A 27,215-nucleotide genomic window follows, 5' to 3' on the forward strand; every position below is an offset into this window, starting at 1 on the left:
GAGTAATAGTTGACATAATTAGCTTTCAATGATTGTGTTAGTTGGGTAGGATATAGGAATTTTAATCTAATCCTATCTTATTTTTAGAATGGAGACCAAAGATAACAATTTGGATAGTAGTTTCGAGGGGACTGCGAGTGATGGATCTCCTTCTATGCCTCGAGATTTGACGAGGCAAGTTATGCAGGAGATTAGGTGAAGTGTTAGGATATGCGAGCACTCTCCTACTGTTATGGATGGTACCATAGAGAGGTTCACCCACATGCACCCTCTGACGTTTAAGGGAGGACATGATCCGATAGTGGTAGAGAATTAGGTGCAGAAGACCGAGAGGATATTGGAAGTTCTGCACTGCACTGACCAACTGAAGGTTCTCTATTCTGCCTTCCAGCTGGTAGGAGAAGCGGAAAGATGGTGGATAGCTGTGAGTCTGCTTGAGAAGCAGAGAGCTGGTCCATTTGGTATGACGTGGAGCCACTTCAAGGAAGTATTTTTCGAGAGATATTTCCCGGCTTCCACTCGCGACGCTAAGGCTAATGAGTTCTCGAGCCTGACGCAGGGAACCCTAACGATGCAGAGATATTCTGTCAGATATATCGAGCTATCTTGTTTCGCGCCGTATTTGGTCACGAATGGTATGAGAAGGCTTGGAGGTTCAAGAAGGGTCTGAGGAAGGACATCCACAGGCTTGTGGGGATGCTACAGATCCGAGAGTTTTCAGTTCTGGTGGATAAAGCCACCATAGTTAAGACTGACCTTCAGGGGGATGAGGTGATACAGGAACAGAAGAAGAGGTTGGTTTCTTCTGGTTCTCAGACTAGTCCTCGATAGGGACAGTGGAAGAAGAAGAAGAAGAACTATAGTTTGGGGTATCGCCAGAATACCAAGTGGCAAAGTTCTCAGGGGAATCCATCCTTTGCACCATTTTCCAAGTGTCATACATGGCACGATGGTGAATGTCGGCCGTTTTTGGGTAACTGCTACAACTGTGGCAAACCGGGCCACATAACCCAAAACTGTCAGGCACAGAGGAGTGATATGCTTACACAAAGCCAAAACCGTGGGAGAAATCAGATGCCTTAGGAAAACTATCAGGCAAACACGGCTCAGGCGAGGGTGTACTCCCTTACTATAGTAGATGCGGAACACGCTGGGAACATGGTGACAGGTACCATGTTATTGCTTTCGAATAGAGCTGTTGTTTTATTTGATTCGGAAGCAACTCATTCGTTTATATCTACTAGTTTTGTGAAACTGTGCGGGGTTGAAACCCAAGTGATAGATGAGTGGTTGTCTGTAGCTACACCGACGGGGAGTGTAATGATCTATAGTAAGATGTTGAGAAACTGCCCAGTGGTTAATTAGGGAAGATTGCTATTAGGGAACCTGGTAGTATATAACATGTGTGGATTTGACGTCATACTGGGGATGAATTGGTTATTCTATAGTTATGCAGTGCTTGATTGTCGTAGGAAGGTAGTAGTGTTCAAACCTCTTGGGGAGTAGGAGTATGAGTTTGTGGGATCGTGTGTGCGTTTGACGCCATAGATTCTATCAGCTATACAGGCGAGAAGGTTACTCTTGGAGGGTTGTTAGGGGTATCTAGCTTATGTGAAGGAACCACCTCGGGATGATTTGAGACTTGAAGATATCCGAGTGGTTAACGAATTTTCAGATGTATTCCCAGAAGACTTACCCGGCTTACCTCCTGATCATGAGGTAGAGTTTGCTATTGATCTGCTAGCAAGTAAGGTGCCAATTTCTAAAGCTCCATACTGGATGGCTCTAGTTGAACTTAGAGAGTTGAAAGAGCAGTTACAGGAATTATTGGATAAGGGCTTTATCAGACCTACTGTTTCGCCCTAGGGAGCTCCAGTATTGTTTGTGAAGAAGAAGGACGGGTCGATGCGGATGTGCATTGATTACCTTGAGATCAACAAGGTAATATTGAAGAACCGATACTCGTTACCTCGTATAGATGATCTGTTTGACCAGCTGTAGGGAACGCATGTCTATTCGAAGATCAATCTACGGTCAGGGTATCATTAGGTGAGGGTTAGGACTGAGGATGTTGCGGAGGCTGCTTTTCGAACCAGATATGGTCACTACAAGTTTTTGGTCATGCCTTTCAGGTTGACTAACACTCCGACGGTATTTATGAACCTAATGAACAGGGGTTTCCATGAATACCTGGATCAGTTTGTAGTGGTATTCATCGATTACATTCTAGTATACTCTAGGAGTTCGGAAGAGCATGAGAACCATATGAGGTTAGTACTTCAGGTATTACAGGAGAAGAAGTTGTATGCCAAGCTGAAGAAATGCGAGTTCTGGTTGAATCAGGTCGCATTTCTAGGTCATGTCGTGTTGAAGGGTGGTATCTTAGTTGATCCTGGTAAGATAGAAGCAGTGGTTGATTGAATAAAAAACAAAAGGGTAAAAAGGTAAATTTTGTAGGCTTCGTCAACGAAGCCATTGTTCTCATCGACGAACGCCCTCATACTCTTTGTCGCCGAAATTAAGAGACTCGTTGACGAAGAGATACTGAGCGTGTTGTAAAATATCAGGATAGGGTTCATCGCCGAAGGAGCCGATTCATCGTCGAAATGTATGGAAGATTCGTCGACGAAGGCGTCGTCTCATTGATGAGGTTGGCCCGGTCAAAGGGGCTATAAATATCCTATTTTATTGCTTCATGGCTAAGTAAGCTAAAATTCTCTCTCTCTCTCTCTCTCTCTCTCTCTCTCTCTCTCTCTCTCTCTCTCTCTGTTCTTCGTATTTTGGTATTCGGAAAAAGGTAAAGGGATTCTGTTTATATCAGTTTATTTTTTAAATCGAGATCGATAAACCTGTAGTTTGCGATCATATGTATGTTTTGATTACTTATTTGGGAAAATCCATCGGGTGAAAATGCAAGATTTTCTGGTTACAATTTTTGGGAAAACTTGGGAGTTTTGGGTATCATCTCTATTTTGTTGGAGAAATTGTATGTTGTATTAAAACTGTAGTATTGAGATAATCGTACCCATATTTGTATTAAACTGTTTTCTTGAACTAAAAACGATAGGATTTGTTGTATACCAAATAAGTGTGGAATGAACTGTTGTATGTAAAATGTTCTAGTTTTTTGTAAAAACAGTTAGGGGTGGCTAATTACCGTACGTTGATGAGTATAGGGACATGAGTTCCAAAATTGTTCCAGGTTTTGTAAATCAGTTAGGGGCGGCTAATTGTCGTACGTTGACACCATATCTCGACTAATTACCGTGGGCGAGAGTGTCCAACTCTATATCTGAGGGTGTGAAATATCACATGTTCTTTCCGGCTAGTCACCGATGGGTGTGAGCTACACCATACTAGCAACGATATCGTCGTGAGGCTTCGGTTATTACAGGGTATCGGGTGTTTGAGTGTGACGACACTAACCGTATGTTTGGTATCGTATGTACTGGAACGGATTGTGAAAAATAATGGAACTGTATTGTATTGTGTTATGTTTTACCCTAAAATAACACTCGTATGCCACACACTAATATAACCTGCTTTCTTCTTTATTGAGAGGTGTCTCACCCCGAATAAACAAATGTTTTTCAAGTCTTTCGGGTAGTCGAAACTAGCATCCTAGCGTTTGGAAGTGGGGGTGTCGTTTAGCTACATTTAGTACCTGTGTAGGTACGAGTTTTGTAACTGGGTTGTCAGTGTTGGGTTTTTGTAGACACCCGGAGTATGTATTGTATTTTGGGATGTATATTTTCAGTCATGTATAGACTTTGGTATGGTATGATGTATGTATAGAAAGAACATTTTCGCTGCGTATTTGATAAGTATGGATATGTATATGAATGTGTATAGGGTGTACATGTACCCCATGGGGTCGGGCCCTCATTTAGTATAGTATCATGTATGTTTTAAATGATATAGAGACAGGTTAGGTTACTAAAATCACACCTGAGATCCATCCGCGGGTTCGGGGCGTGACATTTATGGTGCTCTATTAAGCCATGATCTTGATATGTTTTGTAACGACCCGAAAAATAATAGCATTTAAATAATAAAGAGAGGGAGAGAAATGGAATCAGTAACAGAAGGAGGTAGCCGACTTCGTCGATAACATTGCATTTTGTAGATAATAATTTCAAGGAATTTGCAGGCTTCGTCAATGAAGGTTCTTCAGGACCTCGTCGACGAGAAAATACCGAAAGAAGGATTTGGGTTACTCTGAATTTCGTCAACGAAGAGTAAGGTTCGTTGACGAATTTACTTAAGGACTCATCGACAAGGCGACGTGTCTCGTCGACGAATCTGACTCTATAAATAGTGAAAACTCGGATTTTTATTCAATTTCAGTGCTTCTCTCTCTCTCTCTCTCTCTCTCTCTCTCTCTCTCTCTCTCCTACAGTCTCTCTCCCTTCTCTCTTCGATTTTGGCCTCGCTAGTTGCCGGATTGATGATCTGAAGCCACCACGACGTTCCTAGCGAAGTTCTCTTCAAGTTTACTGGGGCGGATCGTCGGTGGGATCGAGTTGGATTTCATCCCAAATTTAGGGTAAGGTCTTTTAGTCAATTTTTGGTCTTCTAACAGTTATAGGAAATGATGTAGGCAAAGAAATATTGATATTCTGTTCTGGCAAATGTTGTTTTCAGGGTGTTGTGTAGGAAGCCCTGCGGGTGTTAGGCCAGTATACCATAGAGGCTTTTCAATAATTAGGTAAAGGAAATATGTTATGTTAGGTAGTTCTAAAATGATTTCTAGTATAAAGTATATATTTTTACCAGGTTATCTTCACAGCAGGACTTTATACAGTTTATTAATTATGAATACTATGTATTAAATTACTGTGTGGCTTGAAAATATAAATATAGTACATAAACATGTTTTACAGTATTTTCAGGATATGTTTTACAAAATATGCAGCCAGTGGATATGTTTTATAGTAATTATAGAATACCATGATTATACGAATTTCAGTACCATGATTATACAGTTTCCAGTACTATGGTTATACAGTACTTAGTACCATGATGTACGGATTACAGTTCAGTTCAAAAATATAGTTGATACAGTTACAGATATTTCATTGTCATAGTTAATACAGTTATTTCAGAATCATAGTAAATCAGATAGTTGTATATATAGAGATATATTATATAGTATCAGACCCTGTTGGACCCTACAGTTACAGAGCACGGTACCGTAGCTACATACAATTTACAGAGTGCAACGACCTATTCAGATAACACGTGGTAGTAGGTCGATCGTATAGTGCCCTAGATGTGGACAAGCTCCCTATCAGATATGGGTTGAGGAGGGCAGATTAGACCAAGGGAGTATAGTGGTTTACCCAAGTCCGCCAGCCAGGGTAGATCCCGCCTACGGGCCGCACAACCCTGTCATGAGGGGTTAAATCATGACACACAGTTATCCACAGGGAAGATTTCAATTATTATTATGTATATACAGATTTCTAGAGACAGAGAATATACTTATGCACATTAGAAGTATTTTAAATAGTAAGCTAAAATACTAATATGTTAAGCAACATGGGAATAGTGGTGGTTCCTATTATTTGTACTGTATTTACAAGTCTCGTTATACATGATTTTATAGAAACAAATTTTCATAGTATTATAACTAATTTGCCACACACTAGTAATAGCATATTTCGTCTTACTGAGCATTGGCTCATCCCATTGTTAAATCATTTTTCAGGTGATCTAGGTAGGCGAGCAGACCAGACTCGCAGATAGAGGGGCTTCAGTATTGCCCTGACAGTGAAGTGAGTATTGTGGGAGTATTTTTGTATAGCCCTAACCAGTTAAGGGTATTTTAGGGAAACAGATATATATATATATATATATATTTTTTTTTTTTTTTTTTTTGGGGATACATTCTAGCACTCTGGTATTGTAGATATGATTTTTGTTTTTCTGCTTAGGTTAATGGTATGGTATCAAAGCATGTCAAATGTTACAGTATAAAAAATAAAAAAAAACCCAGTTAAATAGCAGGCCGTTACATGTTTATTGTGCTCTGTTGAGCCGCAATATTGATTATGTTTATGGTGCTCTGTTAAGCCGTGATCTTGATTATGTTTATGGTGCTCTGTTGAGCCGTGATACTGAATATGTTTATGGTGCTCTGTTGAGCCACGATTGTGATTATGTTTATGGTGCTCTGTTGAGCCGCGATCTTGATTATGTTTATGGTACTCTGTTGATCCACGATACTGATTATGTTTATGGTGCTTTGTTGAGCCGCAATCTTGATTATGTTTATGGTGTTCTGTTGAGCCGCAATCTTAATTATGTTTATGGTACTCTGTTGCGCCACAATACTGATTATGTTTATGGTACTCTATTGAGCCGCGATACTGATTATGTTTATGGTGCTCTATTGCGCCGCGATCTTGATTATGTTTGTTGTGCTCTATTGAGCCACGATATTGAATATGTTTTGTTGAGTCGGGAAAATGTGTACAGCTTTTTTTTTTTTTTTTTTTTTATCAGTAAAGGTAAATGTATTGATCAAATTGAATATTTACTACTACTCTGGCCATACCTAGGAATCCAAATTGTTAACAAAATAGAATTAAACATGGTAGAACAAACAGAAAGCCTACCAAGCTATCAACAAAAGTACTAATCTTTCCTATCAATTAAAGTCATTCAATAGGAACAATACATATTAAACTAATCAAAGACTACTCTAAATGTGTACCTTTGAATCACTCTAGTCAGCTCCTGCGTTGAGATGATCCTTCCTTCGAATTTCCTCCTATTCTTGAAGTGCCATATCATATAGGAATGAGTTACAGATTGCAAATGCTTATGCTCAATATAGAAAACACTTATATGTAGATTTATGTAAATAGAGAAATTCAGTAAACCAAAGCATGTTTTAAGAAGGAAATATGTATTTTCAAATATATAAGTGTGAGTACAATATTAAATGATTTCTTAGTTAAAGATAATTAGTTAATGGATGTATTCTTGCTACATTAAAACTCATCTTCCATACACTGATAATAATTTATTCCGTCTTACTGAGAAGTGTCTCACCCCATCATGATCTAATATTTTTCATATGCTATAAAGAATATGACAAAAATCAGAGTGCGCAGTGGAAGCGTGGGTGAGACAGAAGGTTTTATTTAGAGTTGTAATCAATTTAATTGTGTTTTAATGAGTTTAGAATTTTAAGGATGTTAATTATGCCATATGGGAACATTGTTTTTATCAGATGATAGTGTAATTTTGCAATTGAGGTATTCCGCTATTTGTATCAGTGAGTGTTATAATGTGAAATAGTCAGGTTATTATAGGTAGTATCAAAGAATTTTAAATATGAAATTTTTTGGGTCGCTACATTGCCAAGCTATTGCCACATCCCAAAGGGGTCTACTCTCAAAATAGGGGGGTCGAATCCCCGTATCGCCTTGATCGAATGGCGAACTCGAGATAATAAAAAAAGGGAATATATGCAATGAGAAATGAATCATAGTATAGTCCGATGGAGTTGCCACTAACCTATACTTTCCCTAGGTGAGGTTAGAACACCTATTCAATATGCTACCAATTCATTGGTCTCTAAGCTATTCTTAAGCCCAATGAAACTAATAGTCAATAGTCTGCGTTACCAAGTCAGATTCAGGAGTACAATTATGTAAAAGGAAGATACTAGCACCCCTTTACACTTGTTTGATGGGCAGTAATTAATAACCCTAGGATTACCATCGAAATTAATCGATTAAGACTCAAATTCTTCCTTTTTACTTCAATTACCAACTCATAATATATTGGATAGCCCTATGAAAGACATAAGCTACACTTTCTTCAGGATACCTAAAGGCATGCAAAAACAAAAACCCCAACGATCTCTTTGAGGATTAATTGCTTATTGATTCTATTCCAAGTTAAGGGTTTTCTTTACCTAACCTTTAAATATGGGGAGGCCTTACAAAATACAAAACCCCGCCTCACCACCAACCCCTAAGCTCAAAGGAAAGTTAATTATGGAAGGTCATTTTAATAACTCAACGTATGCAATCAAAAGATAAAACCATTATTCGAACCATATAAGCTACAAGATACTAAAAAGTGCACATACAAAGTATGCATGAAATGTGTGCACTTAAACCAATGAGTCTAATGGAATCACTACCGAGTCAACACAAAGTGATTCTGCAAAATCACGCAATAAGCAAACTACACAAGAAAAACTACTACATAATGACCAAAATTGAGCAAAAAAAAGTCCTAAGATTTTTTTTTTTCTGCAATTTTTAAAGACTTTTAAGAAAAGTTTCCAAATTTTATTTATTTTTGTGTTTTTCAAGTTTTTTTATTTTTTTATTTTTCTATGTCAAAAGGATTTAGAGAATTTTTTGATTTTTTTTTTCAATTTTTTTTTCGATTTTAAAAGAATTAGAAAAATTTTAAATTTTTTTTAATTAAAAAAAATATTTAGGTAGTTAAACTGAGTCAAACTAAGACCAGATCAACAAGGAGGAGTCAAGTCAAGCCAAATCGAATCAATTTGACTTGGCTCAAAAGACGGAGAGGAGGTGGGAAACCACTAAGTCTACCACGCGTCACCCATCCAGGGGTGACAAGTGGCACACATTGAACACCATTTTTTTTTTGGGAAAAATATCAAAAGGTGACACGTGGCAAGATGAAATCATGATGACATCACACGCCATGTCATCGCCATTGGACCGAACCTAATCATGGGGATCACTGATGTGGCATCACTGCAGTCGTCCGTAGAAAAATCAAGATGAACGACCGAGATTGCACCACATCACTAGGTCACGTCACCCAAGACGAGCAGTCCTTAGTGTGCCATATGTCACCACTACGTGTCACACTAGGGGCAATTTTTAAAAGAAATTAAGCAAAACTATATTCTCTCTCTCTCTCTCTCTCTCGAACTCTCGAACTCTCTTCTCTTTAACCCCCCTCTCTATCTCCTCACATTCTCTCTATCTCTTTATCATGCACCACCAGCAGCCATCCATGGCTGCCATAATCACCAGCACATGACAATGTCCCCCAAGTAAACTCCCTTACTCTTTTGCTCTCTTCTCTCTCTTCTATGGTCACTTTAATAACTTTCTCTCTTCTCTACTCTCTTAATCCACTCTCTTCTTTCTATCTTTCTTTCTCTTTCTCTCTCAATCTCTTATCCCTCTTCTCTAACTCTATCTCCCCTCTTTTATCTCCCTGATCTCTTATTCCCTCTAACTGTCTAAGTTCTCTCGACTTCCCATTCTCCTTTGTTCTCTTGATTTCACATCTCTAGATCACTCTCTCAACTGTAGATATCTTAATCTCTAACCCCCTTTTCTCTCTTTTTATTTGCAAGTTCTGATCCAAACGAAGGGAAGAGAGCTCCCCTTTTCCTTCACTTTCTCTTCTCTCTTTCTCAATTTCCCTCATTTTATTTTCTTTTTTCCTAGGATTTTATCACGTTTTCTTGTGTTCCAAACAAAAGGGTTAGGGCTTGGTTAGGTCGGGTTAGTTTAGGTAAAGGCTTGGGTTGATTTGGGCTTTGGCAGTTTGGGTTAGGTTCAGTTAGGCCTAGGTCCTAAGCTGGTTTGGGTTTGAGCCTAAGTAGGGTTGGGCCTTGGGTAGTTGGGTTTAAATTAGGATTTGGGCCTAGTAGGTTTTGGGCTAGGATTTTATTTGGGTTTTAGTTCTATTAGGATGCACTTTGGTGTTTGGGTTATTTGGTGTTATAGACAAGGTCAAGTTAGGCCTAGGTCCTGGGCTAGTCTCGGTTTAGGCCTAGGTAGGGTTGGGCCTCAGGTAATTGATTTTAGGATTGTGCTGGGATAGTTTAGGATCTAGGCTTGGGATTGGGTTGGGTTTTTGAATGCAATTTAGGATACTTTGGGCTGAATTTTTTAGTCTAGTTTGGGCCTAGAGGGTTTTCTAGGCTCAATTAGGGGGATTCTACTTATTCTAATTGTACGCTAGGGTAAAGTTCAGATGGGTAGTTGCAGATTCAATTATTTTTCAAAATCACTTTCTATTTCACAAATCAACATTGTCTATTTCAAAATTCTACAATTTGATTTTTGTCCTACAATTTCCCAACCGCAAATTGAATCCTAGTCCTTTAAACCTTTTATAGCATTTAAAAAAACAACAACAACAATAACATGAATTCATTTGGGCATAGATCAAAAGGGGAGAATGAGAGAGCTTACTTGTTAAGATGGTCTTTCTTTCCTTCTTCTTCTTCACTATTTCTACCTGATCCATTTGTTGTTGTCCTCTAAATTTTTCTCCCTTCTTTTGATTCTCTCCTCTATTCCTCTTCAAACTCTACTTTTCTCTCTTCAATCTCTCTACTCTCACTCCCCCATATATGGTCTTACGACTTTGTAGAGACCTATGTTTTTGGTAAACAGTCGCCCAGACTTGGTCACTATGACCCCCTTTGTGAGGAGGCATCCCTTCTCCCGAAGTTACGAGGCTATTTTGTCGAGTTCCTCGGAGAGAGTTGTCTCGCACCTCTCCTTTTCATCTTGCGGCCTAAGTGACTCTCTCCAAAGTCTCCTCCCTCCCTCCCTCCCTCCCTCTCTCTCTCTCTCTCTCTCTCTCTAAACACCTTTTATTTATAGACTGAAGGAGAGGGTAGAGTCCTAATTAGCTCCGAATTTCCGTAGGAACAAGTAAAGGTAGTATGGTGGAAGCAGGCTCTAAAGAGCCTACTAGGTTTTGCAGCTATAGAGTGGAGCGGGTGGGAAAGAAGGAGGTTGCTTGCAGGGGGATTTCGTAGGGGCTGGGCTAGGCTGGCCTTGGGCTTCAAATCTGAAAGAAAATAACCCCAAATGGGCTTTCAACTTAGCATAAGCCCATAGTAGGCCTCAAACTCAAAATTAAGCCTAAGTTGGGCTTTAAAACTAGCATAAGACCACGGTGGGCCTTAAATTCAAAACACAGCCGCTAGGCTTTAAATCCAGCATAAACCCATAGTGGGCCTCAAATTTAATAGTCATATCCAATATTTAGGCTTCCTTGTTGGGCTACTACTAACTTAGGCTCTTGTTTCTATTTGGTGTCATCTAAGGTTGGTATTTCTGAGAGCTACTGCTTTATATATATATTTCAACTTGGAAGGTCGGTCCAATTGAAGCTATGAGGGCTGGCCAAGAGCTGCTGCTTTCTTTTCTTTCTTTTTTTATTGTGTTTTATAAATGCAAATGAAGGGTTGTAATAAAAAAACAAAAGACTTTATAATGCTACGTCAAGGTAGTGAGAATGACTGGACTGAAATGAGAGACCATGTTAATGACACCAAAATTACATTAATAGTAGAAATAAATAAATAAATAAAATCTTAAGATTTTTCTATATAATAATCGGACAAAATGGGGTGTTTACACCAAGTTGACCGACCTTATCTCCAAGTTAATAATCATATACAAAAACCATATCTTAGCATCGTAAAACTCTAAGACCCTAACACTTAGCTAATGTGGCCAAAACACATACACAAAACTACCTTATTTTAATCACTGATCATCTCATATTCACTACTTTTGATGGAATCCAAGGCCTTCCTAGCCATTACCCTGGTACTTTGTTGACAGATTTTCCTCATCAATATTATATATCATTCTAATAAAAAGTCTAAACCCTCCATCTGTAGTTAAAAAATAATAATAAGAAAATTAAAATTATTAACTTCTCCTAACATTTTATTTAAAAAAAAAAAAACATGGCCTCCTCGTTTGTTTTATAAATTTTACCAATTTCCTTTAACATTCGATTTTTAAGACACTTCCATTTATAAGCCCTTAAAAAAAGTGCTTATAGTACTTATCACTTATAATAAGAACTTTTAATACTATTTTTAATATAAATTATTGTGATAACAAAAAATTATAAATATATATATCAATAACAAGATTATTAATTAAAAATAATATTATATTATTTTAATTAATAGAAAATATTAATATTTCAATTGAAAATAATTAAAAAAATTATAAATTAAATTTGTAATTAGAAAAATTATTTTTTATTTAAAATATACTAGAAATAATCATATATCATTTTATTATTTATTATGACATATTAGTTATTAATGAAACATGATTCAATTCTAAAATAAAGAACAACTATTAATTTAAATAAATATAAAATAATTAATTTTTTAATTTTAATTAATAATATTCTTTTTAATATGATAGTATGTGTTGTAAACATACATTAATAACAAGATCATTTTTAATTAAAAATAATAATTTTATATTATTTTATTTAATATAAATCATTTAAATATTAATTAAAAATAATTAATATAATTATTAGTTATAAGTTATTAATATTTTCAAATATATTCTTAAAAATAATTATATATCTTATTATTATATATTATAACATATTAATTATTGATAAAATATAATAACATAAACTTAAGTACTCCACAAAAGACAAATGTGAGTATCTAAATATCAATTATTTTAAATACAACCAAACACCATTTACAACATTTTTTAAATTTTACATTTACTACCAGTACTTATTAAAATTTTTTTTTTTTTTTAATATTTCTCTAGTAGTTCAAAAAATCCCTTATACTCCTCAAACTATTATTTTTTTGTCAAGTATATATAAAAAAAAAATTCTTTTTTGACAAATTTCTGAAAATACTGTAAAATTTGTAAAGATCTGAAAGAAGAACATCATAATTGTTTATCAAATTCTTTTAAAAAAATAATAATAAAAGGCACTAAAATTAACATCACATCATAATCAAACCAGCAATATTTCTCACCAAGGATCTGATCCCACATTCAAAGGGATGGACCCCCACTCGTCACTGCCAAGAGAGGCCATGCGCCCGAGTCATGTGGGCCCCTATTTGGTCGCAGGAAAGGGACGCTTGTAGAGCAACCCTTCACCCACTCCCCCTTAATAGTTAACTCTTCCCGCACACAGATATGACATCAACACACACTCACACTCACACTCACACTCCCTAATTAACAAATTTATCGATATCTAAGGGGTGGGTCCCGTCCGTTACTAGGTCTTCATCCTTATCCGCCACCTCCTCTGTCCCCCTCCAATTTTCAACCCACCCCCACACTTACCTTCTTTTAATTTTCCACCTATGTTAAATAGTTTCACCACTAAATTAATTAATTTAGGTTTTTTTCTCGGTAAAAATGACACTTGGAAGCACCAGAAAACCCCACCTGGGAACTGTAATTACCTCACGGGAAAGAGGATATTTTTAAGCCTCAACTTCTATATAAACAACCCCACACAAAGGCAAAAAATTACGCTACGCAGATAGTTAACCCAGAGAGAGAGAGAGAGAGAGAAAGAGAGATCCAGGGAAAAAGGTGAGGATGGTGTTGCTAGAGAAGCTTTGGGACGACGTTCTGGCCGGACCTCAACCTGACCGAGGCCTCGGCAGGCTCCGGAAGATCACCACCAAGCCCCTCTCCTTCAAAGGTCTCTCTCTCTCTCTCTCTCTTCCCCTCTGATCTCCAGAGAGGGATAAAGATTTTTTTTTTTTCCAAGTTTCTTATCGGCGCGCGTGTCCTCAATTATTGTGTGCGGTCGTTTGTTTATGCATGGAAAAATACTAATTAGTATCGCGTAGATGCATGGCGTGTGATTTTTAATTTAATTTAAATGGCTACGCAGATGCTATGGACGTGGGAGAAAGCAGCAAGTATCAGAGGTCAATGTCCATGCCTGCTACTCCCACGACGCCATCAACGCCGTCATCGGCGTCATCACCGGCAGCACAAAAGGACAACGTGTGGAGGAGCGTCTTCAACCCCGGCAGCAACCTCGCCACCAAAAATATTGGCGCTCATGTCTTCGACAAACCTCATCACCCCAACTCTCCCACCGTTTATGACTGGTACGTATGTCTTAAAACACGCACGCACGCACACGCGCACGCGCACGCGCACGCGCACGATGATGAAGATGCGTGCGACGTGCTCCATATATATATAAGATGAAGAAAATGATCGGGGATAGAAGCTAACCGTTGATCTTGCGACTTGAAGGGGTGATATATTAGACCGTGTTCTTGAATTGGACGGCTTGGATCTGATTTGCGATTAACTGCTTGGTTTGATTTTATTAATTTTATTTCAACATTAATTTTATTATAAATATCACAGGCTTTACAGTGGGGAGACCAAGAGTCAACACCGCTGAGTGGTACTCCGATTGTTTGCTGATCTCGAGATGAGGAATCTGGTGCATGTACATAGTCTCTTTTTTTTTTTTGTTCTTTTCGGTGTATGCAACGTGTCCTTGTTTTGTGATTACGTGTCCGAGTCCCGACTCAGCGAGTAAGATATTTTTTTTTTTCTTTTTATGTTTTTCTGTTTTTTGAGTTTTAAGTTATGTAAGGTGTGTGACGGTGCACGGTCGATGAGGCTACTCACTGTACGATAGGCCGTGGACGGCGATGATGAGCTCCGCTTTATTAATATTTTTATAGTAATTAAATAAATTAGTGCTTTTTATTTGTACTTTTTTTTTTTTTTATTGTTTTAAGAAATTTTTGGTATAATTTAATGCGGTAGGTTTATCCAATTATCCTGTTCAGGATTTTTCAAATGTGTACACGGACCCACATGCTAAATGATTGCATATTTATACAATTAAAAAAAGCAAATGGATCAATGAGGATTGGGCCCCTTGCAGGCCCATGGTGGAACAACTCCTTGAGTGCGCAATTGGAGGATAATAATTAATAATCATGGCGGCCTTGGGCCGGGCCCATGCCCAGCAACTCTCACTAGGACATTTTGGCAGTTTGTACTTGGGGTTGGATTTGTGTACACCATGCGATTATGCCAGATCAAATATTTTTTTTAAATAAAAAGTTGAGTACACCCACAGAGAGTTGGATAAACCCTTGCATGAGTTAAACCTATACTGATGAAGAGCAATATATATATATAGATTGGGAAGCATTGGAAAGAATTACCGCCATTGTAAGACGGCATCACAATTCGATTGATCATCTAAATGCTCGGCATCACAATTCGATTGAACGACGACAACTCCTATCCAAAATATATAAAAACATTTAAACTGTACCTTCTGAAGTTTTTCAAACGCCCTAAACAGTGTCAATTCCAAGACTGCCACATTTTATAACGCTGGAAACTTCATCAGAACATAAGCCCTATCTGAGATCCTAAATGTGTTCCTCTATTCACCTTAAATACTAGAAATTGTGCAGCAATGGCCTGTGCTTGCATGCCCAGCAATCAATTCGGTGTGAATTTCCTAATCCAACAACTTTCTCCGGTACACCAGAAGCTGGAAAAAACAAGAAATGAAAATTGATTACTTGATTATTTCAAAGTAAAAACACTATCAATTTAATTTTACATTAGATGTGTTTCTTTTGTGTTATGAAATTTATTTATATGGACTTTAGAAGGAGGAGCTTACCAGTTGACCTTGATTAAAACAACTACTTGTTAGTCCAGCCAAAGTTTCTTGTGCTTCCAAAATTTGCAAGGCGTCTTTACACGAATCTATAATGGAATTGGAAATTGACGTGGAATAGTTGAGATTCAGTCTGGGATGATGCCCTCTGACTGCCAATATTTCAACTTCATCAGCTTGCAATGCCGTCTGAAGAGAAATATACTGCATTGCAGCATGCATTTGAACAAATTTTAGCCGTAATAGCAGAAGCCTCCAAATGTAATGGCTTATAATAAATAAATGAAAATTAGAGTTTAGGTAGAAGAAAATTCACTTGGCATAGGTGTCTGATTGACAAGTTTGGCCTGCAACTAAGGTACGGCCGCTGCAGATTGGGTATTCTTTGCTCGTCAAAAGAAACCAGCACGAGATGGGTATCCAACTGCAATAACAGGAAGAAAAACATTGAAACATGTTAGTACAGTGCAGGTAAGATCTCATCAGGTGTGTAGCATTCCAACATAAATAACCTATATATATATAAACATTGATCTCACAAGATCAATAAAGGGCAATTAAAATTAATCATTCCATTGCTTGAAACTAGATGAAAACATTGTATTTGACTTTGGGGATCTCCCTTGCAATTGCTCGTGCTATTCAGGAGAACTAAGTGCATACGATGACCACCCGAAGGTTGTAATCTAACTTGTCAGTTGGCACCATATATGTGAGTAGATACTGCACATGACAACAAAGCGCATGAGACCACCACCTGAAGCTGTAGTATGTCAGTTACCTCGTCATTGCTATCTTCCAGATTTCGGAGGCGATCCACTAACTTTGAGAGCCGGCCAATCCGCGCATTCCTACCATTGCCACCATTCGAACTTCCATATCGGGTGTGACTCCGCATACCACCTCTGCCCCATGCAAGCATTTCAGAGTTGCACACAAGCCCAGCAGACAAACCCATAGAATCTCTGATCACCTCAGATTCATTTTCATCATCACCTCCATCTGCAGTAGAGGGCTGAGAAAACCGTGCACCTCCCCATCTCTTGCATCTTTTTGGTTTGAGTTCACTGAGTTCATCGGCAGAAGAAGAATCTTTGCTTCCATCATGACCATTTCCATCCTCATCATCATCAGATCCTTGAAGTTCAGCAGCATGGTAATTTCTTCTTCCCCGCAAAGGAGCACTGCGATAGATACACAGTGGTCTCCTTACAAATGCAGCTGCTGTGGCTTTAGCTGTTGTCCTCTTCCTGCCCAGTGCTTCAGCCTGTCGTCTAAGAGTCTGGGCAATAGAAGCTTGGATCTGTCCAAATAAATATAAATTTGAAATCTAGAAGCAACCAAAGGTGACAAAATGAGGTGAATATACAGAATCTCCTTTTGAGCAGTTCAGAGGCAAACCTAACAATTGAATGGTCCAAATTAACTTTTTCTATGGTCATTATATCATTCTATTAAAAGCCAGATGGGAAGAAAGGCTATTAGTTTACAAGAACAACAAATGCACATGGTATATGGAATCTCAAATTCACAGGAAGGATATGTTGTCATTGTTACCAAGAACACCCACTACATTTTGATAACTAACTACCCACCCCCTTGTGTGAAATTCATGAGCCCTAAATTCTATCACGTGCACATCTATGGGTGTGAAATCTTGTACCTAGACTATATCTAACCTGCTTATTGCGAGCCTTCTCCTCTTCATGAAAAGCCAATTCCTGCCACCAAATGTTCAACAAAGGATTCTGAACACGAAAAAGGTCAAAAATATAATCAGTCAATCCACAGCCAGAGACTAATAAAATTACCTCCTCCTCATATTTGTCAATGTCTGGATATAAAGCTGCAATAAGAGCATCGTAGTTTGGATCATCTCTGAGCGAGCGGCGACTGGCACAATGTGTACGGCAAGCAGGGCACTCATTGTTCCTGAAGCAAGGTCATATATTGAGGAAAAATAGATAAAGGGGAGAAGTGAAATTTTCAAATACACTCTGCAAGTATGTCCCAGATTAAAAAGAAAAGAGGGCGGTAATTCAAAGTTCAAACTCCCAATACAAATTCACTGGACTACGTCCTTAAAAGGATCAACAGTAACAATTTATTATAGAAGAAAAGGCCAAATTGAACTTTATTGCTTAATGCCTGATGCTTTGTTTCTAAGTTAGGAAACTATTTCTCTTTTTTTTCTTGGATTATACTTGTTCAAATCATTGAAGATTTTAGAACAATCTTTTTTTTTTACTTTAATGGGAGAGGGAGAGGGGGAGGGGGAGGGGGAGGCAGAGAGGGGGGGGGGGGTGGAGGCCTTGGCCCGGTCCATGTGTGTGTGTGTGTATGGTGATTGGTTTGAAATAGTTAAACTTTTCTCTCATTTTATTTTTGTTCATTTGTTTAGTGGAGGATTTCATATCCTCCTTGCATCTCGTCAGTTTCCCCTCAAACTAATTCTTCATTTATCTTAAAAAAACAACTTTACATACATACCCCAGTCGCATGGATTTGTCAATACATTCCCTACAGAAGCGATGCAAGCACTCCATTACAGTTCTCGTCTTCCGAATGATCCCTAGCCATGTGAAAGGAGGAATTAATGTTTCATTCACAATATCTGACACTTATGCAAAGGACGTCCCATGGGACTCCAAAGAATGAGCTCAAGTAATTGGAGTTCTTAGCCTGCATCCACAACCTAATTGCAATGTAGCATCTCTCACTTACCCTCTCCCAACACATGCTGCATACTCATGAACACACACGTGCACGGTAAAACACAAAGGTGCTACATACTCCTTTAAATGGCAGTAACAATAGAAGCTGTCAGCTTTATGCAACAGACTACAGTATAGATAAATTGAAGCTACTGTTTAACTATTTCAAACATAAGGTGCATAAATTGACCCATCATTTCACCATTATTGAGGTGTTTAAAGAGGGGGAATAATGCCTTATATAAAGCTAAATGAAGAAAAGGGACTAGTAAAGCTTAATTTATTACTTGGTAATTACTCTGGACATTCAGAATTTTCCTACAGAATATCAAGCATTCAAAGTTCTCCTAGCCAAAACAAAAAGAACTAGGAAAAACATGCAGATTTTGCCAGAAAATCATTGATCATGTGAATCTGGTTCAATTCATGCTATTTGCCCCACAAAGTGGCTGTTTACATTACTAATATGGAACAGAAAATTTCCAGCCGAATTAGCCAATGTTAGGATAAGTTAATTACAGAATCAACACTTCCAAAATTAAGCAAAAGTTATATTAGATTACCACTTTACCTAAAAGCTTATGCTGTTAGGTTGTAGACCAACAATGTATATCAAGCCTTAACATTCCCCTACACGAGCAGCCCAATTGCATGTGGAGAGATAAACAAATGATAAATGACAGCCATTATGAGGAATAAGATAATTATTATTAACACACAAACAATGAATGCGGGCAACAAGACTACAACCCAAGACCTCCTAGCAACCATGTTGTGAACAATGTATATCAAGCCTTAACAAGTTACATATAGAAACAGAAAAAAGAACCTCATGGCCACAAAATATTATTTATCATATGTAAATATATCACCAGTGTAACTGCTGTAGCTGTTATATCCAGTCTTTCGCATGATTTATAGGTTGTTTAAAGCAAGTTTAACAAAAATTTCAGTTTATAAATGATATATCTTTTTAGGCAGAAATTCACCATGATCTTACTACATTCAAAACCAGGTGGTCTACAGTTACAAGAAGAAACCAAAACATTCCAACTCAAGTTTTTCTGTAATTGGATGATGAGCTAAATGTAATTTTGCAGGTGCTCTTGTGAAATTCCAGGGCAGGGAAACCTTGCCACTTTGTATCAGTATATCAACCCATAGTTCCTAGCCTAGTAGTCCCTTCACAAGCTTTCAAGCAAATAAGTACTCACTTCCATCCATCCAAAACCCTAATAAGAACATGACACTAAAGACTACTAAGACAAAGATGAGCTGTCAAGAACATAGAAGTAGGAAGGACAGTTGGTCAAATCTACTCACAGGGGTTCCCTCATCTGGGATTCCTAGGGAACGGGATCAAGATGGCCCTTGTGAAAGGTGGAAAAAAAGCAAATGGAAAATCCACGGACGAACCCCCCCCCCCCCCCCCCAAAAAAAAAAAAAAACTGACCACATTATTTCAGTAATCCTACCTCACACCATGACTTCCATTGCCAATTAACTATAACAAGGACAGGGCATCATTAGAGGGCTCGTAAATTTATGACACAAACTAATTTATAAGAAAAGAGAAAGCCTGGTTCCTCAACAAGTAGAACATAAGGACCACAAATCAGAAATATATGTTCAGAGGAAAAAAAATTTGAATAGGTTGATTATTAAATCATTTATTACATCATATGCTTGAGGGGACAGAAATAGAATACATTGAATCATATATTATCTTCAACGAAAACCAATAGTTATGAATGATTGATGCATTTTTTGAACCTACTGCATAAGAGAAAGCTCCATAACAAAATCGATGCCTAGGATGTCTTCCTAATGGTGAAAAATCAGTCTTTCAAGATTTGCAGTGAGGCAGCTAACTAAGTATCTATTGTTATCCAATAAAGTAAAGAAAAGACTTGAAACAATTCAAAGATTGTGGTCACCCAAGCGACGTGAAAAATAAGATTCCATCAAAAGAACACTATTGCACAGTATGCGAACTTCCTGAACCTGATGACAATTCACTTGGACATATAATACGTTGATAAGGAAGTCGTTCAAACAACTGATAAGAGGTCAGAGATGGTGTTTAATATGCAATATGTTTTGACATGATGCTGACAAACATAATTGTGAAGGTTTATATGGATCTCGCTGAAAAACCATATGGCTCAAAAGAATACTTCATTTGGATTACAGAGAAAAATATTGTTTTGGTACATTGGAGATATTAACCCAATGACCTAAACCCAAAACCCCATCCACCCATCACCAGGGCAAGGCCATAGTGACTTTGCGGCCATCAATGAAGGCTAGAATTGATGGATTCCAGAATAGGAAAACACATTTATGTAGTTAGATGCCTCCATATTTTTACAAATGGCATAGCATGCATGTTGAAGAGATAGGAATTAAAAAATTAATAACGACATAATATGTGCTCTCCCTCAAACATCAGCAAGCAGATATCTTAGGCCATGACAAAATGCTTCACAGCCAGCAGCCTCCATAGTTTTGCACATCCATATCATGCATGTCAAATTTATGGAAATTGAAAAAAAACACAATTGGAGCTCTATCAAACATCAACAAACACATATCCTTGGACATGAAAAAATGTCTCAAAATGATTCACGTACATACACCATGTAATTCAATATTATGCCAGGCTTAAAACAAATTCATGTAAATTTGTCACAAAAAAACTTCTGGCAGTTAAGAATACTAGTTTTAAAATAGAAAATATTAATACTTGCAGTGCTTCAATACTACAAGAAACATCTAACTTTACTTGCCAAAGAACCTACGCACATGGATCACATCATAAAATTTAGTTATTCCCACCTGTTGATATATAAGGACAAGGAACCCACATGCTACCTTTCAAATTTTCTTATAGATAAGTATGCTTACTCACAATAAAGCATACTCCTGCACCCGACATTCAACTCCCTTCTTAAGTTAAATTTTTTTCAAAAATAGACCAAATCCATACCTAGACAGATTGGGCACTGAACTTCCTTCCTTATTTCTGCCAATTTTACAATGATGAACCTGAAAATGGGAACCAACACCAATGACATTAGTATATCATGCATTCAATCATAGGCAAATGGGCAGACAATTGCATAATTTTCATGAATGGCCTCTTCCTTAGCATACACATATTAGAGAAAACTCATTATATTAGCAAATACGTGCAGTTCTAATACTTCAGAAAACTTTGATGCACTGACTTGAAAATATTCATAATATTTTTCTTGCAACCTGCATTTGGAACAAATTTTTTGGAGGTCTGGGAAGTCATTACTATGGAGGGATTTTTCTTCGGCCTTTGGTAGTGGTGAGGGGAAGATCCTCTGGATGCCACTTCAGCAGTGGCATTGTATATTTCCTATATACTTGGAGCATGATGCTGGGATCTTCAAAGAATGACCAATTTACCAGATTTTGTTTTGAGCAGGACCTTTTCTTTTTTACTTTGCTTCATTGTTCTATATTTGTTGTGTTTCATGGAGACATTTAGGTGACAGGCAAAGGGACTGGAGGCCTTTTCTTTATTAGTAGCTTCTTCAATTTTTCTTTCTGCTTTTGTCTAAATTAGGAGGATATTTCTATCTTCCTACTCTCTTTCTTCCTCCTTGCTGACTAAGGTTTCTCAGTTCCAGCAACTATAGCAATATTAACACGATGTGAGAGAAGGAGCAGGTGTAGGTATGGCTCAAGCAAGCAAAGAGATGTAGAAGAGTCTAAGGTTAAAAGCAAGTTTCTATGTAAGTTATACATAGTATAGCCAAAAAAATGCATAGAATTATAAAATAAAAGAAATAATATAAACCATTTTCAAAGGAATGTGTCTATCTCCAACATGTAAAGTGAAATAATTAGACGAGGATAGCAATTTGACATAACAATGCCTCATAAATTGCAAATTTACTGTGCAACATCATATTTATTTATTAAAAAACAAACTCGCATATGTATTTTGATGGGACAGCTAATGCACTAGATTATGGTATTGGAGCAATTTTGGTCTCTCCAAAAGGAATGCAATATCCCATCACATTCAAGCTGAGTTTAGCCTCTTGTGCATATAACAACAAAAATAACAAGCCTTAAGTCCCACTATGTGGGGTCAGCTATATGAATCATTTTCTGCTAATTCACGCAATTGAGAGCATTTTCTTCGAGTAACTTAAAAGCTATTACATCCTTCCTCACTACCTCATTCCAAGTTATTTTAGATCTATCCCTTCCTCTTCTAGTACCATTTACAATTACTAGCTTACTCCTTCCTCTTCTAATACCATCTACAATTACTAGCTCGCTCCTCCTAATGGTGCACTAATTGGCCTACATTTTAAATTCCCAAACCATCCAAGTCGCCCCTCCCTTATCTTATCTTCTACCAATGCTATGAGTAACTTATTCCGAATATGTTCATTCCATAATTTATTATTTAATGTTACCACACATCCACCTTAGCATGCGCATTTTAGACACTTTTACTTTTTGAATGTGCTGTTTCTTAGTCGCAATTTGCATTCTGATCCATAAAGCATGGCTGGTCTTATAGTCATTCAATAGAACTTTATAATGGAATTCTACGATCGCCCAGTACAACCGATGCACTCCTCCCTTTTAGCTAACCTACTTTGATTCTATATACTACATCCTCTTCAATTTCTCTCTCAACTTGCATAATAGATCGAAGATATCAAAATCTATTGGTGTCGTTGATTTCTTGATTATCAAGTTTAATATGGTCTTCAATATTCCTCCTTACCTGGTTGAAACTACATTTCATATATTATGTCTTATTTCCACTTGTCTTGAAACCTCTAGACTCTTAAGTTGTTCTCCAGAATTCAAAGTTCCAACTTAGATTCTACCGCACTCTTACTTTCATCAAACAAAACAACATCATCTGCAAACAACATATGCCATGGGATCTCACTTAAGATATTTCTAGTAAGTTCATCAATCACCAAAGCAAATAGACTCATTGTGGTCCGCCCTTTCCCATGGGAGCTTTGTGCACCAAGCTGCTGTTTTTTTTCTTTTTATAATGATGAAAGCAATGGCCTGTTACCATGTCTAACTGGAGTGAGGTTATATCAACTATCAAAGTTCTATGAAATAAGCTTGGAATGGAGATTTGGAGACAGCAGCATCACCTAGTAGGAAGGTTCCTATAACTAAGACTAGAACATACTTGTACCTTTCGGCCAACCCTTCCACATACTCTTATTTCGTTTTCAAATAATTGAGCCACGATTTCATATACCTTCCCTACACCAATCTTTCAATTGTGAGCAAACACATACTTGAATTGTGAAAAGGGTGCAAGCATGTAGTTGGGACCCAGTTCACAAAAAATGGTGGTGATCTTATGAAGAATTCCCTAATTTAGTTGTGCCCTGCAGATAAGGGGCACTGTGAATGGTGCTTTCAATGTATTTCTTATCAGAATGATGCCACCAATGGATAGCCAACAGTAGCCCCTTAGAGTGTCCCCACAGAAATATCTTGACCGCCTCTTTCCTTCGCTAAGTTTCTCTCAAATAATAAACTACCAAACCATTCCTAGCACATGTGTGCTGTTGTCTTTCATTTTTTAGGGCCCAATCAAGAAAAAGGAGGGGGGAAAACACATGCAGTGGTCTAATTCAACCAGAGATTCAATTTTGGAGACAAATTTCTCGAAAATGTAGATGAAAGGCTGCCGACATCATGCTCTTCACAAAACCTCAATGTAGTCTGGAGCTTTGTACACTGGGTGATGCACTCTTAGTAACTAAATTCAAAATGCAGTTTGCTATTTGATGTCAATGTCATATCATTGCATTATTAACAAACTTTATCAGCTAATTTTTGTGTTCTTATATTTCCTTACCAAGTGAAATACAAGGTCAAAAGTATGTTAAAGCCACAAGAAAGCAGGTTCCATCATGAAACAGTGCTAGATAGTCGAGCATTGACAGGGTACTCTCAGAAACATCTAGAACGCAAATGGGTGTTCAGATCATTAAAATCCATTTACCGAATCAAAGAATTCATTACAATATGTTTCCATAGAAAGGGGAAAAACCATTAAACATGCCATGGAATTGAGACTGAGATCCCAAACTACATTTGATACATCCATGAGGCTGCACCAAATACAACCAAGAATACTTGTAACAGCCCACTGGATCTTAAATAGACCTAGCATTTAGTTTGCCTTCTATTCCATGCACCTTGGCAAACAACTATGATATAACAAGAAGTGCCCACAGCAAGTAATTTGACCAACAAAGATAAGAAAAAGACCTCCAGTCCACAAGGCATGGGAAGACCAACAACCACATGGATTCTATACCGAGTCATGAGCAATAGCAAAGCCAAGACACAGCCTATAGGTGAAGGTACGACAGCCTATGCTACAGTAAGAAACTACCAAAATCATAACCATACATTCTGAGAAAACACCTTCCACTTCAAAATGCATTTCATCAAAGCAACATTTCAGGTTTATGCCAAATGAAACACCAGACTAAGGGCCAATGCATGGTGCCTTGTAATACAAATATACAAACTTCAAAATGCACTCTCAACCTCAGAAGGCAATAAACCTTATCTAAAAAGTGCAGATAATCTCATCTACAGCGCCCACATATATGTTTATCACATTAAAGAGTTTTTTTGCTTTTTTTTTTCTTTGGAGGGGGGGGAGGAATAAAAGAGAAAAAAACAAAATGTATTAGTGAGGCTACTAAAACTGTTTTGCATAAAGGAATCACTTGTAACTTTTAGTCATGATAATGCATCTCTATGCACATTGAACACTCATAAAGGAATCACTTGTAACTTTTAGTCATGTTAATGCATCTCTATGCACATTGAACACCATTTCTCACAATTATATCATGCCTAAACAAATACAATCTAGTGAATCAATAATGCCAATAATTCTACAATGTTAAGGATAACTTCGCTCATATTTTTCACTTCCAAAAACTGAGTGCAGAATCGTCTTTTTCAGTTGCGATTTCATGCAGTGTTGTTCTTTAAAAAATTATAATATAGATTGCAGTGTTCAACACAAAATTCCTTCTAAATTGTCATATTGCTAACACTATCCTTTTCATTGCTAGATCTAGCCATCAACAGAGGGAAAAGAGATAATAAGTGATAAAATTAATATACCCAAGGGAGTTTGACATTGTTTTTGGAACCTCAAAGAAGATTCCTGCAATTCTTCGAAAAATTAGGGGAAGTAACGGCAAATTCTTTCTATTTTAGTCATCCTCAAATTGTACATAGGCAAATAGAGATTCCTGCAATTCTTAGAAAAACTGGGGAAAGGACAGGAAATTTTGTGCTATAGTCATCCTCTAAAAGGTACAAAGGCAAATAATAGATATAATAGACTTTGACTGACTACCCAGGTCATATTCCAGAAAAATCATGGGATTATGCGTGGCTTCATGCATGTGGTTATCCAGGTCCACCAAACTACCTGCACTAGGATGATATTGCCAGTTGTCCGATAACCAAGTTCATTGCCATGATGTGGCCAGAGGGCACATTTCGAAATGGGTCCATCCAACAAAAATACTATGCGCTATTAATCTTCTAGTAAACCTATAAAGAGCATAGAGTCATAGATAGCATGTTCTGAGTGAGAAAATAAATTCAGCCAGCCGCTGTTTTTTTCTCCATGATTTCACTTTGCTTAAGTTGACGAATAATCCAAAATTCAACCATGAGGCGTCCAATTTACCAACTCAAGCGCCCACGCAAATTCAGCCTAATTTGATTGATGAATCATTTTTCATAAATAAAGAAATTAGAGACAATGCGACCATAAAATGTAATCACAGAATCGCACACAAGTCCTCCACCCATACATGCAGGTCGTAGCCGCATTAGCAAGCAGACACAGCGCCATACTACAACTACATAAGGGCCAACATGCATTGCCCGCACTCATGCATACATACCAACTGAAGTTTAAAATACCACAGCAATCCCCACGCCCAATAAAACTCACAAATAACCAAATTAAAAGCACTCAAAAAAGAAACACAAACCCAAACAACAACCCTACGACGCCGCCCATGCCATCAATGCCACACACAGCAAATAATTATCACAAACAAACTCGGCATTCACACCCCGAACGAAAATCGATCGACTCGAAATGGTAAATAGCAAAGAAATACAAAGAGATCGAACGTACTCATCTTTGTCTCCGCTACTTGGCGAAGGGCTTCGATCAGATTCTGTGAAATAGGAAAGATTGCAGAAGAGCAAGAGCAAGCAAACCAATCAAAATCGCAGAAAATGCAGACAAAGTATCTTCGAAATCTCTAGGTCTTGAGCCCATGGATCAAGTAAAATACGTACCATCCCCGTCTTCTGCTTGCTCGTGCTGGCCGTCGTTGTGGTTGAAGAGCAGAGGATGATCATCTTCAGCCTCGCAAGCTCGCTTCTGCGCAGGCATTGCCAATACTACCGAAGAGAAATCCAGCGGGGAAGAAAGGATTGTATGGTTTCGTCGTCGAAGCTTTCTGGTTCGATTCTTCTGTGCAGCGAGAGAGAGAGAGCGAGGCCTGGCTCGTTGTTTTACCAAATTTCTGTGCATCGATAATAATATGAGAACGGTGCCGTGCTCACTCTATACGAAATTTAGCGTGTGGTGCATCGTGAGCACGTGTCCAGATAGGGGCATTTTGGTACTTTGAACTCAACAGGTGTGTGATTGTGCACGAGCGAGCCTACACCTGAATTTATCCTTGCTGCGGCTGGGGAGGGTATTCATGTCATTTGGCCGTTAATTACAAACGCGGGTGTTCAGGGCGGCGCTCGTCTGGCGAGCTGTTGGCCTCCTCCTTTGGAATTGGGTTTTTGCCTATGGATTTTGAATTTAGATTCGTGTCTCTTGTAAAGCTGTATGTTTCTTTCTTCCACTCATTAATACTTGATTTTTCATTTAGATGTTTTTATTATTTATTAATTCTAAAGTTTTTATTGGATGAGTTTAAATTATTAATACGAAAAAATAATAAT

At 37.7% G+C, this 27,215-nt stretch overlaps 2 protein-coding genes across 3 annotated transcripts; one reads left to right on the forward strand and one right to left on the reverse strand.

The window, feature by feature from the left end:
• Positions 1-12,959: 12,959 nt before the first annotated feature.
• LOC131144174 (dormancy-associated protein 1-like) lies at positions 12,960-14,522 on the forward strand. 2 transcript variants are annotated; one of them, XM_058092624.1, is made up of 3 exons: positions 12,960-13,479; positions 13,675-13,897; positions 14,166-14,522. In XM_058092624.1, the coding sequence occupies exons 1-3, from the start codon at positions 13,374-13,376 to the stop codon at positions 14,200-14,202; spliced, it is 366 nt and encodes a 121-aa protein (XP_057948607.1). In that variant the 5' UTR covers positions 12,960-13,373; the 3' UTR covers positions 14,203-14,522. The 2 variants fall into 2 exon arrangements, with proteins under 2 accessions (XP_057948607.1, XP_057948606.1); XM_058092623.1 differs by having other exon boundaries at positions 13,252-13,479; positions 13,675-14,522.
• A 447-nt stretch (positions 14,523-14,969) lies between these two features.
• On the reverse strand, positions 14,970-26,905 carry LOC131144173 (putative E3 ubiquitin-protein ligase RING1a). The gene is made up of 10 exons (XM_058092622.1): positions 26,553-26,905; positions 26,386-26,428; positions 21,157-21,215; positions 17,944-18,025; positions 17,265-17,385; positions 17,133-17,174; positions 16,235-16,756; positions 15,770-15,877; positions 15,457-15,657; positions 14,970-15,321 (listed from the first exon to the last, which is right to left on the reverse strand). Exons 1-10 carry the CDS (start codon positions 26,788-26,790, stop codon positions 15,289-15,291), a joined length of 1,449 nt encoding a protein of 482 aa, XP_057948605.1. The 5' UTR covers positions 26,791-26,905; the 3' UTR covers positions 14,970-15,288.
• Between the last annotated feature and the right edge of the window lie 310 nt (positions 26,906-27,215).

The sequence above is a fragment of the Malania oleifera genome, chromosome 12 (assembly GCF_029873635.1).
Source record: "Malania oleifera isolate guangnan ecotype guangnan chromosome 12, ASM2987363v1, whole genome shotgun sequence".
Lineage (NCBI taxonomy): Eukaryota > Viridiplantae > Streptophyta > Magnoliopsida > Santalales > Ximeniaceae > Malania > Malania oleifera.

What these genes read in the sequence shown, in the direction of transcription:
- LOC131144173 (XM_058092622.1), bottom strand. Translation starts at nt 26,790, where the DNA reads ATGCACAGAAATTTGGTAAAACAACGAGCCAGGCCTCGCTCTCTCTCT. An exon ending in GACAAATCCATGCGACTGGG is followed by an intron (nt 17,386 to 17,943) that starts GTATGTATGTAA and finishes ACCTTGCTTCAG; the next exon opens with GAACAATGAGTGCCCTGCTT. An exon ending in TTGACAAATATGAGGAGGAG is followed by an intron (nt 17,175 to 17,264) that starts GTAATTTTATTA and finishes ATTTGGTGGCAG; the next exon opens with GAATTGGCTTTTCATGAAGA.
- LOC131144174 (XM_058092623.1), top strand. Translation starts at nt 13,374, where the DNA reads ATGGTGTTGCTAGAGAAGCTTTGGGACGACGTTCTGGCCGGACCTCAA. An exon ending in CAAGCCCCTCTCCTTCAAAG is followed by an intron (nt 13,480 to 13,674) that starts GTCTCTCTCTCT and finishes ATGGCTACGCAG; the next exon opens with ATGCTATGGACGTGGGAGAA.